We start from the raw sequence: 16,677 nt of genomic DNA on the forward strand, positions 1-16,677 counted from the left end.
GCCGATCAAATCGAAACTTCAACATCCCCCCCCCCCCCCCCCCGGGCAAACCCCGGGCATTTGACTATTTTCTGTGCCCGGGAGTGGGGAATTTGACGGGTAAGGCCTTCTCGGGGGTGGGGAATTTGACCTTGCCTGGGTGGGGTGGGGAAAATTGAACCGGAAGTGTCAGGTTTCAAATCGCTTTTTTGGGGGGCGCCGAAGTCGCTAACAGCTATAAACACGTGTTTGGACGAGATGGAAGAGTTAAAGGAAGAGATACAGCATTACAAAAAAAGCTTACCAAAAAAGGTCCCCAAAAGTGAGGGTGCTTAAATATTAATTATTTTTATAGATTGTATATAAACGATGTAGATTTTTTATACAATGAGTCAAGCTGCGGCTTTGTCCCGCAGTGAATAGTGAAAGAAATAACACTGTCGAATGAAAAAGCGCTTTGGCTTAAATTGCAGAATATCCTGCCACTCGAACAACATTCTACGTAGTCGGCTAACTAATTAATATGTATTTCTAGCTCTTTCAAAAACGATGTAGTTTTTATGCAATGAGTCAAGCTGCGCCTTTCTCCCGCATTTGTGTTTGCAGAGGTTTTTAGGATAGCCATAAAACAGTAGTGAACAATTAAAGAAAAAAAAACATTGTCGAATGAAAAACCGCCACTTTGGCTTAACCTGCAGAATACCCTACCACTCGAACAGTCTACGTAGCCGGCTAACTCATTTTAACAACCTTTGCCGTGTTTCGGAGTTAGAACAGCTTACACTTGCTGATTGCTTTGTCCGACTTAATAAATTCAATTTCCAATCATTAGTTTCAATGTTAAAGTTGTGGTTTTTGTAGTAACTCATGACAGGAGCCGACAACTATTGTTCTTTAGGAGGGGCATTTGACAGACAAATCCGACGATAAGGTAGGGCATTTGAACACCATTTTGGCCCTAGGGGGCGGGAATTTGAACGATCCAATCTTCAAAAGTTCAAATGCCCGGGGTTTGCCCGGGGGGGGGGGATGTTGAAGTTTCGAGTTGATCGGCGCATAACAATACAAGTAAAGAGATAATCACAATTTCTTTGTCATCGCCCCAGGTAAGGTGAACGTTCCTGTTGTTGTGTGGTGTGGGTGTCACTTGGTCTCATTTTCCAGGCCGGTCACACAGGCCTGCATGCGAGATAGTCTCTGGTTTAACCGATAGACTAAGAGGACTTCTTTATTTTCCGTAAGGATAATAAAGCGAGCGAACCTTCTGAGTATGCGCGAAACTTGCTTCTCGCAAAGAGCCTATTTTCGCACTCACTCACGTGATTCGCTCGCTTTACTGTCTCTAAGAAAAATTAAGGGAATGGTTAGAGTTTATTTAACGGCGGTCAAACGTAAAAATAAGGGAGGTTTATTAAAGATGATTGAATAAACTCACAGACTTTCAAACAATTAGTCGAACCCTTATCTTTAATGGTCTATTCTTACTTTTACACCTAACCGCGGTTAAGCCCCTGCTACTGCCTGGAGGGAAAGCCAACTTAATTTAAACACAACTGCGAGAGATAAGTTCCGATTTAGGGCAAAATTGCCATACTTGGACTCTGTTTACAATGGCCCTGTTAGTCCGTTGTACGAACTGTCAAGGGTACAAATGGAAAAAAGGAATCTCTTTCAGCTGCTTGTTGAGCTGTCAGTCTTCAACGGAGTTCAGGAGAAAGAGACTGTGCGTTTTTATAGCAAACCCTTCTTGATGATGAGCAAGTCCAAAGGCAGGAAGAGAATGCCCTCTGGTCAGTGCACTGACTAGATTTTGACTAGATTTTACTGAACTTTGAGGGATAATGATCATAATAGTAATATAGTAATAATAATGAACTTCATAAACATGTTAATCATTCTAGCTTACAAAAAAGCCGGAAGAGTATGTAAAATACTTTCCTATCTGTGTTATTAGAAATTGATTACGGGTATTAAATAATATAAAATATATAATTGATGAGTTAATTGGATGGCTGTGTCATTTAATGTGAAGGACAACAACATTTTGGTGGCAAAATATCATAAAATTCATTGATAGATGCATATCATAAAACTCATTATAAGCCACGTTAGCGATGTAGTAAATCTAAGGGACGGACCATTATTATTATTATTATTATTATTATTATTATTATTATTATTATTATTATTATTATTATTATTATTATTATTATTGTTTTTTTTTTTTGGGGGGGGGGAAGAAAATTCGTGAAAAAAAAGTTTTTAAAATAAAAAAAAAGCCTAGATGAATTTTTTTAACACAAAAAATTGAATGTTATTCTACGGAATTTCTCTACATCATGGTAACACAGTAAGCCGCAAAAGTTTAAGCCAAAAATTAATCTGACAAATCGCCACTCCACTGAGTCAACGAACACTTTTCATTCGGGGAGTGTATTCCTGTTATCCATGTTATCATGCTCCCATCAATAGCATACATGTAGCCCCGCTACTAAATGTATTTAAATCATTTGTTGATGCGCTCTGACGAATGGCTAACACTCGAAACGTCAGCACTCGAAATATTTGTTTGCACTACCCCACCGAAGCAGGACCACAGTTAGACCAAACCGCTTCAAAAACCCAACCCATTGGGGCTGTCCATATCTATAGAGCTTAAATACGGGAGTGCTGCTTCCCCTCCGGCTCTCAGTAGACTTGCCACATCATATTAACAACGGGACTCTGTAATTGTAAGTCTCCATCCACACACGTATCAGTTTTTTCCGTGTTAAAAATATCAGCTGTTTGCAGAAATTTTGAACCCCCCAAAATATATCACTATATATATCCATATTTCTGAAGTAAGATGGTACATTTCCTATTTATGTGAAACCAGAGAAAAGGAAGAGTCCTTTTGTTGTTGCTTGTGCTTGTGTTTATGCTTGCGTCGTCCCGGTTTACACGTACGACGCAACGACGCAAGCTTAAGCACAAGCACAAGAGAATGGAACGATTTCCATTCTCTTGTTCTTGTGCTTCTGCTTGCGTCGTACGTGTAAACCGGGACGACGCAAGCATAAGCACAGGCGTAAGGAAAGGAAACTGAAAAATAGTGACAAGTTGTCAGCGTACATTCTAGCTACTCATGCGTTGCCATTTTCCGCCATGTTGGAATCAAATCTCGCGCCAAAAGGCAGCCCGGCCGCGCGATTGCGCCAAATTTTTATGCTTTTGCGCTTGTGTATGTCACCTTATGCTTATGCTTATCGCACGTGTAAACATCATTGTGCTTATGCTTATGCTTGCGTCGTACGTGTAAACCAGGCTTTAAATATACCACTGACAAGTCATCTTGCTATAATAAATAAATAACAGTGTGTCATTATTACCTTTCCAGAGGTAAGGGCAGCTCCACCTCGACGTTCACGTGCACCAGGCGCTACCCAAGGTAAGGTGAATGTCTCTATATAGGCTTCCTTGCCTTTATATTACCACATTTGATCTCGTAAATAATTTAGTAGTAATATTGTATATTATCTTTAATGTATTTCTGTACACTGTTGTATTTCTGGTCAATGGCAAATGAATGAATGAATGAATGAATGAATGAATGAATGAATGAATGAATGAATGAATGAATGAATGAATGAATGAATGAATGAATTATTTTTTTTATGATTATTATGACTATATGATTATTAAGACTCTCGTAAATGTTTATCGCTTAAATATGCCACTGACAAGCCATCTTGCTATTGTAAATAAATAAGAGTGTCATTATTCCTTTTTCAGTAAAGTTACGGGTTAGTCCGGATAAAAGCGAGAGCCCAGGTAAGGTGAACATTCCTGGTTTTGTTTTGAGTGGGTGTCAGTCCGAAACAAGTCAGTTGTTTTTTGTTGTTTGGTTTCTCAGATGAATTGACATTGGGTCAAATCGGCACTCTATTGTGTGGTGTGGGTGTCACTTGCTCTCATTTACCAGGCCGGTCATACAGGCCTGTATTCGAGATAGTCTCTGGTTTAACCAATAGACTTGAAAGACTCCTTAATTTTTAGTAGGGATAATAAAGCGAACGAACCTTGTGAGCATGCGCGACAATTGTTTCTCGCAAGGAGTCAATTTTCGCACTCACTCACGTGATTCGGTCTCTTCGCTGTCTCTAAGAAAAATAAGGGAATGCTTATAGTTTATTTAACTGCGGTAAAACGTAAAAAAATAAGAAAAGTATGTTTAAGATGATTGAATAAACTCACAGACTTCCAAACAATTATTATTCTTTGAGCTCTTAAAGTCGAACCCTTATCTTTAATGGTCTATTCTTACTTTTACACCTAACCGCGGTTAAGCGCCTGCTACTGCCTGGAGGGAAAGCCAACTTAATTTAAACACAACTGCGAGAGATAAGTTCCGATTTAGGGCAAAATTGCCATACTTGGACTCTGTTTACAATGGCCCTGTTAGTCCGGTGTACGAACTGTCAAGGGTGCAAATGGAAAAGAGGAATCTCTTTCAGCTGCTTGTTGTGCTGTCAGATTTCAACGAAGTTGAGAAAGAGACTGCGTTTTTATAGCAAACCCTTCTTGATGATGAGCAAGTCCAAAGGGAAGAGGACGCTCTTTTGTCAGTGCACTGACTAGATTTTGACTCGATGTTACTGACGTTTGAGGGATAATGATCATAATAATAATATAGTAATAATAATGATGAACTTTATAAACATGTTAATCATTCTAGCTTACAAAAATATGTAGAATACTTTCCTATCTGTGTTATTAGAAATTGATTAGGGGTATTAAATAATATAAAATATATAATTGATTAGTTAATTGGATGGCTGTGTCATTTAATATGAAGGACAAGAACATTTTGGTGGTAAAATATCATAAAATTCATTGATAGATGCATATCATAAAACTCATTATAAGCCACGTTAGCGATGTAGTAAATCTAAGGGACGGACCATTATTATTATTATTATTATTATTATTATTATTATTATTATTATTATTATTATTATTATTATTATTATTGTTGTTTTTTTTTTTGGGGGGGGGGGGGGAATAAAATTCGTGAAAAAAAATTTTTAAAATAAAAAAAAAGCCTAGATGAATTTTTTGAACACAAAAAATTGAATGGTATTCTACGGAATTTCTCTACATCATGGTAACACAGTAAGCCGCAAAAGTTTAAGCCAAAAATTAATCTGACAAATCGCCACTCCACTGAGTCAACGAACGCTTTTCATTCTGGGAGTGTATTCTTGGTTTCCATGTTATCATGCTCCCATCAATAACATACATGTAGCTCCGCTGCTAACTGTATTTAAATCATTTGTTGATGCGCTCTGACGAAAGGCTAACAATCGAAACGTCAGCACTCGAAATATTTGTTTGCACTACCCTACCGAAGCAGGACCACAGTTTGCCCAAACCGCTTCAAAAACCCATTGGGGCTGTCCATATCTATAGAGCTTACATAGGGGAGTGCTTCCCCCCCCCTCCGGCTCTCAGTAGACTTGCCACATCATATTAACAACTTGACTCCATCCACACATGTATCAGTTATTTCCTTGTTAAAAGTATGAGCTGTTTGCAGAAATTTCGAACCCCCTAAAATATATCACTATATATATCCATATTTCTGAAGTGAGATGGTACATTTCCTATTTTATGTGAAACCAGAGAAAAGCAACAGTCCTTTTGTTGTAATATGGTTACAAATTTGAATATGAAAAGTAAATGCGTGAAGCCTGTGCACAAGGAAACCTAATTTTACCAAAGAATGTCGGATATATAAATATAACTATATATTTTGGGGGGCATTTAAAATTTCTGCAAACAGCTGTATCCTATCCACATGTAACGTTTCTTAATCGTATTTGTCCGTCCACAAGTATGCGTTTTTTTTTTAAACTGCAAACTTTCTTACCGTGCTGCCTATCGTCCATACCGTTTTAGAAATGTCCACTCTGGTAAACTTGATTGAAAAAGTTGTGTTTTTGCTGACCGCTTTACACCAGAAACGTGAGGACAGAAGGTCAATCCATCGTTGATCCTTTTTGTTCTGGAATTGCAAAGCTTTTACGTTGTTTAAAAATAATTATATTTGTCGGTCCACAAGTATCCGTTCTCGTTTGAAAGTTCAGACGTTTTTTTTTTTTTTTTATTATTTATTTTTTATTTTTTGCGTTCTTGCCTATCATCCACAGGTATCCAATGAAAATGGTCTCCAAAAACGGAACTTTTCTTCCTTTTTTAGTTGTCCACACGAGAAAACAATAACGGCGTGGCAAACGTGTCAGGAAAAGTTGCATTTTCTTTGTCCGTTTTCACCAAATGCGTGAAAACGGAAGGCCAATCCGTAAAGAAAAAAGTAACGTTTTCAAACGACAATGGATACGTGTGGACGGGGCGTTAATTTCATCTGTTGATAAATACACCACAAAGGTCACAGGTTTTTCATCCCTGTCGCGGTGTCTTCTTATTCAACTCACCTTTATAAGAATTTTGTCTGAATTCTTTTTTTCGATTTATCGTCAACCAGATATCGGTCTGTTTTCACTGATGCAAACCAGTCGCTCGAACTGCCTAACTCCATTCAGTCTAATAAACATGACATTCTGTGGCTGTCTATAACATTTCTCTTTGTCAGTTTTTTCCACACAGAAAACCACGAAAGTTTAAACCTAATATTCGTCTGCCAAATCGGCACTCTCATTTTCCAGGCCGGTCATACTGGCCTGCGTGCAGGATAGTCTCTGGTTTAACCGATAGACTAAGAGGACTCCCTTATTTTTCTTAGGGAGAGTAAAGCCAGGGAATTTCGTGCTTTAGTGTGGAGTAGGTGTCAGTCTGTAACGAGTCAGTCTTTTATTTTGTTTTTGTTTGGTTTGTTTTCCTCCGAAGAGTTTATCGCTTAAATATACCACTGACAAGTCATCTTGCTATAATAAATAAATAACAGTGTGTTATTACCTTTGCAGAGGTAAGGCCACCTCTACCTTCACTTCCATGGCTTCGATCAGCCGCTACCCCAGGTGAGGTGACGGTATTCGATATTATTTTTTATGATTATAATGAATATGTGATTATTAAGACTATCGCAAATGTTAACCGCTTAAATATACCACTGACAAGCCATGTTGCTATTAATAAATAAATAAGTGTCATTATTACCTTTGCAGAGTTAGCTCCACCTCTTTCACGCCCTAGCTCAGGTAAAGTGAAGGTCTCCGATACTATCTTTATGATTATTAAGACTCACGTAAATGTTAATCGCTTAAGTATGCCACTGACAATTGCAAGCCATCTTGCTATTGTCAATAAATAAGTGTGTCATTATTCTTTTTTCAGTATCATTTTCTAAGTTACGGGCTAGTCCGGATAGAAGCGCGTGTCCAGGTAAGGAGAACATTCCTGGTTTTGTTTTGAGTGGGTGTCAGTCTGAAACAAGTCAATTTTTTTTCTCAGTTGAATTCACATTGCGTCAATAGTCTCCTCGAGTGGTCTTTATTCTTACTACCATAACAGAAGACTCTCGAAAATGTTAATTGCTTAATTGTGCCATTAACTAGTCATCTTGCTATTGTAAATAAATAACAGTGTTCCATTGTTACTTTTCCGTTATATTTTCAGATTCAGAGTATGAAAGTCAGGATGTAGAAGCACCTCCTTTCTCTAGCCTCACCGGTAAGGTGAACGTTTCTGTTGTTGTCTGGTGCGGTTGTCACTTGCTCTTATTTCGATATAGGCCGATCATACAGGACTGCATGCCAGATAGTCTCTGGTTTAAAAAAAAAAATCCTGAAAAAAAAAGTTTTCAAAAGAAAAAAAGCCTAAATGAATTGTTTGAACACACAATAAATTGAATGGTATTCTAAGCCGCAAAAGTTTCAGAGCAAAAATTAATACGCCAAATCGCCACAGCACTGAGTCAACAAACGCTTTTCATTTTGGGAGTGTATTCTTGTTATCCATGTTATCATGCTCCCATCAATAGCATACATGTAGCTCCGCTGCTAACTGTAGTTAAATCATTTGTTGATGCGCTCTGACGAATGGCTAACAATCGAAACGTCAGCACTCGAAATATTTGTTTGCCCAAACCGCTTCAAAAACCCAACCCGTTGGGGCTGTCCATATCTATAGAGCTTATATAGGGGAGTGGTCCTCCCCCCTCCGGCTCTCAGTAGACTTGCCACATCATATTAACAACGGGACTCTGTAATTTTAAGTCTCCATCCACACATGTATCAGTTTTTTCCGTGTTAAAAATACAGCTGTTTGCAGAAATTTTGAACCCCCAAAAATATATATCACTATATCCATATTTCTGAAGTAAGATGGTACATTTACTATTTATGTGAAACCAGAGGAAAAGAGGAGTCTTTTTGTTGTAATATGGTTACAAATTTGAATATGAAAAGTAAATGCGTGAAGCCTGAGCACAAGGAAGCCTAATTTTACCAAAGAATGTCGGATATATAAATATAACGATATATTTTGGGGAGCATTTAAAATTTCTGCAAACAGCTGTATCCTATCCACACGTAACGTTTTTTAATCGTATTTGTCCGTCCAAAAGTATGCGTTTTCGTTTGAAAGCGCAAACTTTCTTACCGTGCTGCCTATCGTCCACACCGTTTTAGAAATGTCCACTCTGGCAAACGTGTTTGAAAAAGTTGCGTTTTTGCTGACCGTTTTACACCAGTAACATGAAGGCCAATCCATCGTATCCGTTTTGTTTTGGAATTGCAAAGCTTTTTCGTTGTTTAAAAATATTCTATCCACACATAGCATTTTTTAATCGTATTTGTCGGTGCACAAGTATCTGTTCTCGTTTGAAAGTGCAGACGTTTTTATTTATTTATTTTTTATTTTTTGCGTTCTTGCCTATCATCCACAGGTATCCAATGAAAATGGTCTCCAAAAACGGAACTTTTCTTCCTTTTTTAGTTGTCCACACGAGAAAACAATAACGGCGTGGCAAACGTGTCAGGAAAAGTTGCATTTTCGTTGTCCGTTTTCACCGAATGCGTGAAAACGGAAGGCCAATCCATAAAGAAAAAAGTTGCGTTTTCAAACAAAAATGGATACGTGTGGACGGGGCGTTAATTTCATCTGTTGATAAATACACCACAAAGGTCACAGGTTTTTCATCCCTGTCGTGGTGTGTCTTCTTATTCAACTCACCTTTACAAGAATTTTGTCTGAATTCATGTTTTCGATTCATCGTCAACCAGATATCGGCCTGTTTTCACTGATGGAAAACAATCGCTCGAACTGCCTAACTCCATTCAGTCTAACAAACATGACATTCTGTGGCAACCTATAACATTAATTTTCTTTTTATTAGTTATGTACAACACAGAAAACCACGTCTGCCAAATCGGCACTCTCCTTTTTTAGGCTGGTCATACAGGCCTGCATGCAAGATAGTCTCTGGTTTAACCGATAGACTTAGAGGACTCCCTTATTTTTCTTAGGGAGAGTAAAGCCAGGGAATCTCGTGTTTTTGTGTGGAGTAGGTGTCAGTCTGTAACGAGTCAGTCTTTTATTTTGTTTTTGTTTGGTTTTTTGCCTCCGAAGAGTTAATCGCTTAAATATACCACTGACAAGTCATCTTGCTATAATAAATAAATAACAGTGTGTCATTATTACTTTTGCAGAGGTAAGGTCAGCTCCACCTCCACGGCCTCCACCAGCCGCTAGCTCAGGTAAGGTGAAGGTCCCCGATGCTATCTTTTTTTTTATTATAATGACTATATGATTATTAAGACTCACGTAAATGTAAATCACTTTAATATACCACTGACAAGTCATCTTGCTATTAATAAATAAATAAATAAATAAATAAATAAATAACAGTGTGTCATTATTTCCTTTGCAAAGGTATTTATTGCAAAGGTATTTAGACGTAGAGCGACCGCTAGCTCAGGTAAGGTGAAGGTCCCCGATACTATCTTTTTATGATTATAATGACTATATGATTATTAAGACTCACGTAAATGTTAATCGCTTAAATATACCACTGACAAGTCCTCTTGCTATAATAAATAAATAACAGTGTGTCATTATTACCTTTCCAGAGGTAAGGGCAGTTCCACCTCCACGTTCACGTACACCAGGCGCTACCCAAGGTAAGGTGAATGTCTCTATATAGGCTTCCTTGCCTTTATATTACCACATTTGATCTCGTAAATAATTTAGTAGTAATATTGTATATTATCTTTAATGTATTTCTGTACACTGTTGTATTTCTGGTCAATGGCAAATGAATGAATGAATGAATGAATGAATGAATGAATGAATGAATGAATGAATGAATGAATGAATGAATGAATGAATGAATGAATGAATGAATGAATGAATGAATGAATGAATGAATGAATGAATGAATGAATGAATGAATGAATTATTTTTTTATGATTCTAATGACTATATGATTATTAAGACTCACGTAAATGTTCATCGCTTAAATATACCACTGTCAAGTCATCTTGCTATTAATAAAAAAATAACAGTGTGTCATTATTACTTTTGCAGAGGTAAGGTCAGCTCCACCTCCACGGCCTCCACTAGCCGCTAGCCCAGGTGAAGTGAAGGTCCCCGATATTATCTTTTTATGATTCTAATGACTATATGATTATTAAGACTCTCGCAAATGTTAATCGCTTGAATATGCCAATGACAAGCCATCTTGCTATTGTAAATAAATGTCATTATTCCTTTTTCAGTAATATTTTCAAAGTTACGGGCTAGTCCGGATAGAAGCGCGCGCTCAGGTAAGGCGGACATTCCTGGTTTTGTTTTGAGTGGGTGTCAGTCTGAAACAAGTCAGTTTTTTTTTTTAGTTGAATTCACATTGCGTCAACAGTCTATTCGAGTGGTCTTTATTCTTGCTACGATAACAGAAGACTCTCGAAAATTTTAATCGCTTAATTGTGCCACTGACAAGTCATCTTGCTATCGTAAATAAATAACAGAGTCCATTGTAACTTTTCCTTTATATTTTCAGATTCAGAGTATGAAAGTCGGAAAAAAGAAGCTCTCCCTTCCTCTAGCCTCACAGGTATAAGGTGAACGTTCCTGTTGTTGTAAGGTGTGGGTTTCACTTGCTCTCATTTTTCAGGCAATCATACGGGCCTGAATGTGGTTTAACCAATAGACTAAGAGGAGTCCTTTATTTTTTGTAAGGATAATAAAGCGAGCGAAACTTGTGAGCATGTGCGAAAATTGCTTCTCGCAAGGAGCCAATTTTCGAACTCACTCACGTGATTCGCTCGTTTTGCTGTCTCTAAGAAAAATAAGGGAATGGTGATACTTTATTTAACGGCGGTCAAACGTAAAAAATAAGAAAAGTATGTTAAAGATGATTGAATAAAGTCACAGACTTCAAAACAATTATTATCTTTGAGCCCTTTAAGTAAAACCCTTATCTTTAATGGTCTATTCTTATTTTTACACCTAACCGGGGTTATGCCCCTGCTACTGCCTGGAGGGAAAGCCAACTTAATTCAAACACAACTGTTAGAGATTAGTTAGCCTCAATTTAATTGCAAAATTGCCATACTTAATCTAAAAGCTGCCTGCATGCCAGATAGTCTGACTCTATTTCAGACCAAAATATGTAATTTTTCCCTTATCCTTTTGAGACCTGGCTTCCAAAATTCTTTTCTATCGTCCACATGTATCCGATGAAAATGGTCACCAGAAACGGAACTGTCCATTCTTTTTTGGGTGTTTACACGAGAAAATAAAAACGGCGTTTTCAAAAATATCCACTCGGCAAACTTTTTTTAAAAAGTTGCGTTTTTCGCTTACCGTTTTTATCGCCAGATATTAGGTAAAGACAGAAGGCCAATCAGTAAAGAAAAAGTTGCGTTTTCAAACAAAAATGGATACGTGTGGACGGGGTGTTAATTTTATATTTTGATAAATACACCTCAAAGGTAACAGGTTTTCGTCCCTGTTGGTGTGTCTTCTTATTCAACTCACCTTTATAAGAAAGTGTGAATTCTTTTTTTGCTAAATGAGAGACTTCATCGTTTTCGATTCATCGTCAACCAGTTTACTTATCGATCTGTTTTAACTGATCCAAACCAATCGCTCTAACTGCCTAACTCTATTTTTTTAAACATGGTATTTCTGTGGCAGTGTGTGACATTTGTCTTCATTATGTATCACACGGTAAACTACGAAAGTTTTAGAGCAAAAATTCATCTTTCAAATCGGCACTCGATGGAATCAACGACCGCTTTTCATTGGACTAATTATTCTTGTTTTATTTGTTCTTTGTTGTTGTTTTCTAAAATATTCTTGGTTTGTTTGTTTTCTTTTCTATTTTTCTTTTGCTTCCAATTAGATTTCCCTTGGCCAGGTAAGGTGAACGTTCCTATTGTGGTGTGGTGTGGGTGTCACTTGCTCTCATTTGCCAGGCCGGTCATACAGGCCTGCATGCGAGATAGTCTCTGGTTTAACCGTTAGACTAAGAGGACTCCTTTATTTTTCTTAAGGATAATAAATCGAACGAACCTTGTGAGCATGCGCGAAACTTGCTTTTCGCAAGGAGCCAATTTACGCACTCACTCACGTACGTGATTCACTCGCTTTACTGTCTCTAAGAAAAATAAGGGAATGGTTATAGTTTATTTAACTGCGGTCAGACGTAAAAAAATAAGGAACGTTTGTTCAAGATGATTGAATAAACTCACAGACTTCAAAACAATTATTATCTTTGAGCCCTTAAAGTAAAACCCTTATCTTTAATGGTCTATTCTTAATTTTACACCTAACCGCGGTTAAGCCCCAGCTACTGCCTGGAGGGAAAGCCAACTGAATTCAAACACAACTGTGAGACAATTAGTTCCGATTTAGGGCAAAATTGCCATACCTTTTCTTATGTATCTAAAAGCTATTCGGAATTGTGGTTGATTAATTATTTTCTCTCAAAATGCGAAGCTACCTCCCCCCCCCCCCCTATTTTCTTTTCGATTTTGATCGCCCTCGTTAAGATCTGCTTTTTACAACAGTCCTCTTTTACAACAGTTAGTCATCGGCCGGTCTCGTGGGCGCACGGGCGAGTCGTACATCCCTGTCGTGCTCTTTGATTTGTTGTGGGATGTGTCACTGTCTCGGCAGTCTGTGGCATTTCTCTTCATCATAGTTACACAGAAAGCCACGAAAGCTTAGAGCAAACATTTACCTGCCAAATCGCCACTCCACGGAATCAATGAACGCTTTTTATTCTACTAGTTTAATCTTGTTTTCCATATTATCATGCTCCCACCAATAGCATAGCTCCACTACTCACTATATAAACCACTTTCAACCCATAATTCGTTGATTTGCTCCATGGAATGACTAACGCTTGAAACGTCAGCTCTCGAATCTTCTTTACGGTGGCCAACTCTGTTGATAAAACCAAACATTCGTTTCCACTCCCCCACTGACGCGGCACCACAGTTTCTTTGGAAACTAACCCTTTGATCTGTTTTAACTTAAACAGGCTCCCTGCTTGAGCACTCTTTCAGATTTTTTTACCTGTTTAATTTCTCTTGCACCCATTGGGTATCGTTTGCCTTTGTTAAGCGCCCTACAAACGGGGAGATTAAGAATTACCTCGATCTCACGCAGGATCTGCAGCCTTATAAACCATGACTGATTGTATCCTGATCATTATGAATATTTTCCTCTTCAATTTTTTTAGAAGACATCTTTGGTGACATAAATTACACTGCAAAGACTGGTCATGTTTTGGTGATAAACAACTGCACCGCCGTCTCTGCTGAGAAAAGTGCTAGTTTCCACGTCCAACCTCTGCTAGATCTATATGACCGCCTTGGCTTCACAACCAAGGTGTATAACAACTTGACCAAAAGTGCCATGTTAAAGGTACTGGCAGACACGGCAGAGAAAGACTTTTCCAACTTTGACTGTTTTGTGTGTGTAATCCTAAGTGAGGGCTCAGTGGAAGGTGAAATCTACGGAACAGATGACGAGGTAATTAATCTTAAGGCTATTACGGCGCTCTTCAACTGCAGTAGATGCCCACAGCTGAAAGGAAAGCCCAAAATATTCCTGATTGAAGCTTTCCAGGAGGCCGAACCAGCCAAGGTACTTAGCAGTGGTCCATTTTCAAGCGCAGGTTTTCTTGAAGGCGATTTTCTGATCTGTTATGCTTGCTCGCCTGATCGTGCTGTGTTCCTGACTACCACTGCCAAAGTGTTTAAGAAATACTCAGAAGAGGAGCACATCTTGGATATGATGTTGAGAGTGAACAGGCTTGTTGAACCTTACTTCAAGATGCAGCGCCCGTGGCAGCACAGTACCTTAACAAAGAAAGTATATTTTCCATTTTTATAAAGCAGAAACAGTCCTTACTACTCCTACTTCACCAACTATACGTTAAACTTACAGTTTTAAAATTAATGTCATGAGTGTGAATGGTTGCACTTGAGTGAGTGTCGAAAAAACAAAACCAAAGGTATCGCTCTGACCAATCACAACAGGCGTAAACAGCGCAATGAACCAATCAGAACTCAAAACAAGTACGTGCAACCGGCGCAAAAGCGCGGGAAAACGCGTGGGAGCGAGGCACGGTCGGTTTTGGTTTTGCTTCAGTCGCTGATAAAGAAAAGCGGCGCGAGATTGGCTAGCCATGTAATCACAGAGCGCAGAAAAGTAAAACCAAAGGAAATGGCGGAATTACTTTCGACACTCAACTGAGAAGTGATGTATAAAGAATTAATTACGAGGGGCCTCACAGTTCGCGTTGTTTAGACTCGAGCGGATTCATTTTCAATGATTTATCCTCCAAATGGGCTAAGGTTATGGACTTACGCTTCAGATCACTTGCCATTCTATCAAAGGTGCCAGTGGTTGATAATAGTTACACAGATTCAGAATTCGCATTCAAAACAATAGCTGTAGGTCAAGACCTCACAGTAGCCAGACAAGGAAAACTGATACCAAACAAAAGCCATGTTCTAATGCCCTTTGCTTCTCTCTTATTCGATGTGAAAGCACCCTTAATGCTTTGTGATATTGCGGATAAACATAACTTGAGCAGAAAATTTGAGAGCTCATGTTTGTTTCACTAAATAACCTCGACTATAGTTGAGAGGTTTTTTAATGAAAAATTTAAAATAATGTATTGTTACCTTGTTTTTACATTTTATGGTTATCTTAGTTTATAGACTGCATCTTAGGCTGTAAGCCGTCCATCTCTTTTCCCTAAAGGGTAAATGAGAAAAAACGAAGTGAGCGAGCACGAAAGTTAAATCCCTCCAAGAGACTTGCTCTTTGCTTATCCCACATTGTGTTAAGTGTCTGTGAGAGGGGTAACTGAACTCACTTTTGAGACACTCAACAGAACATGCAATCAAATTGACTGTGCACTGATAGATTATGGGCGCTTTCCTTTTATCAAAACTGGCCACCCAGACCGGTCAATTTGCAAACGGAATGTACGAATTTGAAGGATAGGTTTTATCCTTGTCCTTCGAATTTCTTCAAAATAGCGCGCACCATTTTCGGAGTGATTATTTTTCGCGATTTTGCGGCACCATTCCTTCAAAATGGCGCGTTTGATTTAGAGATTGGCCGGCCAAACCAGCCAATTCCGGCAAATGGAAAGCACTCTACATATGACAACATCTTTACCTAGTTCCTGTACTACTTTCTCCCTGGCCTTTACGGTCAGTTCATTTCGGTGACGTAATCCAAGGCATCGAACTTGCCAAGTGATCCAAAACGAATTGACCATGGCCACTTAATAGAGGTCGGACTGTAGTGGCAAGCAAAGCATAGAGGCCAAGTGACTGAGCAAACAACAGCTACTATCATGCTGAAAGATACCCGACAGAAAAGAGGGACTGGTTAGGTATGTAGTGCAGTTATGAAGTTATTCAATTTTATATAAGTTTACAATTGTTTTGAGGAAGCCTGACTTGTTATAAGCCTCGTAGTTTCTTTCAGGTTTTCTCGCGCCATCTATTTTCTTTCATCAATTTTCTTCATTTTTTTTCCATCTGTAAATGATGTGTATGTGGCAAAAGAAAAAGTTTTAGTACAGCAGATAGATAGACTTTTTTTTCACGAGGGCCTTTTTTATAAGAACGTTGACGTTGAGATTAACTAAAATTTAAGAACATACCAAGAACATTACCCAGGCTGAGAGACAGTTAAGAACATGTTTATTCCGCATAGATTTATTGAAATACTATAACAGATAGCTTAAGAACATCTTAAGATCTTTTCAGGCTTAAAGTTCCAACAATAATAAGGATGTTCAGCCTCAGCCTCAAAATTAGACGTTCTTATAACAAAAAATGAAATTTAATGATAAAGAGTGTAGCAGGTCATATTTACTGTACCCAGTTTTATAATACTACGAGACGCACTTGGAAGTAAGCACGGCTTAGCCATTATACAACCAAACAAACAGGCAATAGTAGGAAGTTTTATTTCCTTTCTCTAAGCAGATACAATACAAAAAGACGAGTTATGTAAGCGTAGATCTTTCTTCTCTTAGAGAAGACAAGAAGAACAATACTGTTTGCAAAAATGTTTTTAAAAAAATCTTTTCTGGAAAAAAAAGTGTTTTCTTTTGTTTCATGGGAACAAGTACTTTTTTGGGAAACGTTTGTAGTCCTGGTACTAAGCCAGGAGTCCCTGAGGGCTTAACCCTTCAACCGCTAATATTAAAAAAACAAA

The 16,677-nt window shown here is 38.2% G+C and overlaps 2 protein-coding genes across 2 annotated transcripts in view; both read left to right on the forward strand.

Annotated features, from left to right (window-relative positions):
* The window catches only part of LOC146475766 (uncharacterized), a 52,513-nt gene that overhangs the window by 23,344 nt on the left and 12,492 nt on the right, over positions 1 to 16,677 (forward strand). The gene's annotated exons all lie outside the window — the stretch shown is intronic.
* On the forward strand, positions 1,631 to 15,221 carry LOC146475769 (caspase-3-like). The gene is made up of 9 exons (XM_085115359.1): positions 1,631 to 1,702; positions 3,337 to 3,409; positions 3,754 to 3,792; positions 10,050 to 10,100; positions 10,507 to 10,554; positions 10,698 to 10,745; positions 10,979 to 11,032; positions 12,326 to 12,340; positions 13,670 to 15,221. Exons 1-9 carry the CDS (start codon positions 1,631 to 1,633, stop codon positions 14,323 to 14,325), a joined length of 1,056 nt encoding a protein of 351 aa, XP_084971485.1. The 3' UTR covers positions 14,326 to 15,221.

Source organism: Pavona decussata, unplaced genomic scaffold, assembly GCF_977016875.1.
Source record: "Pavona decussata unplaced genomic scaffold, jaPavDecu1.1 SCAFFOLD_83, whole genome shotgun sequence".
Classification (NCBI taxonomy): Eukaryota; Metazoa; Cnidaria; class Anthozoa; order Scleractinia; family Agariciidae; genus Pavona; species Pavona decussata.

What these genes read in the sequence shown, in the direction of transcription:
- LOC146475769 (XM_085115359.1), top strand. Translation starts at nt 1,631, where the DNA reads ATGGAAAAAAGGAATCTCTTTCAGCTGCTTGTTGAGCTGTCAGTCTTC. An exon ending in TGCACCAGGCGCTACCCAAG is followed by an intron (nt 3,410 to 3,753) that starts GTAAGGTGAATG and finishes TTCCTTTTTCAG; the next exon opens with TAAAGTTACGGGTTAGTCCG. An exon ending in TCCACTAGCCGCTAGCCCAG is followed by an intron (nt 10,555 to 10,697) that starts GTGAAGTGAAGG and finishes TTCCTTTTTCAG; the next exon opens with TAATATTTTCAAAGTTACGG.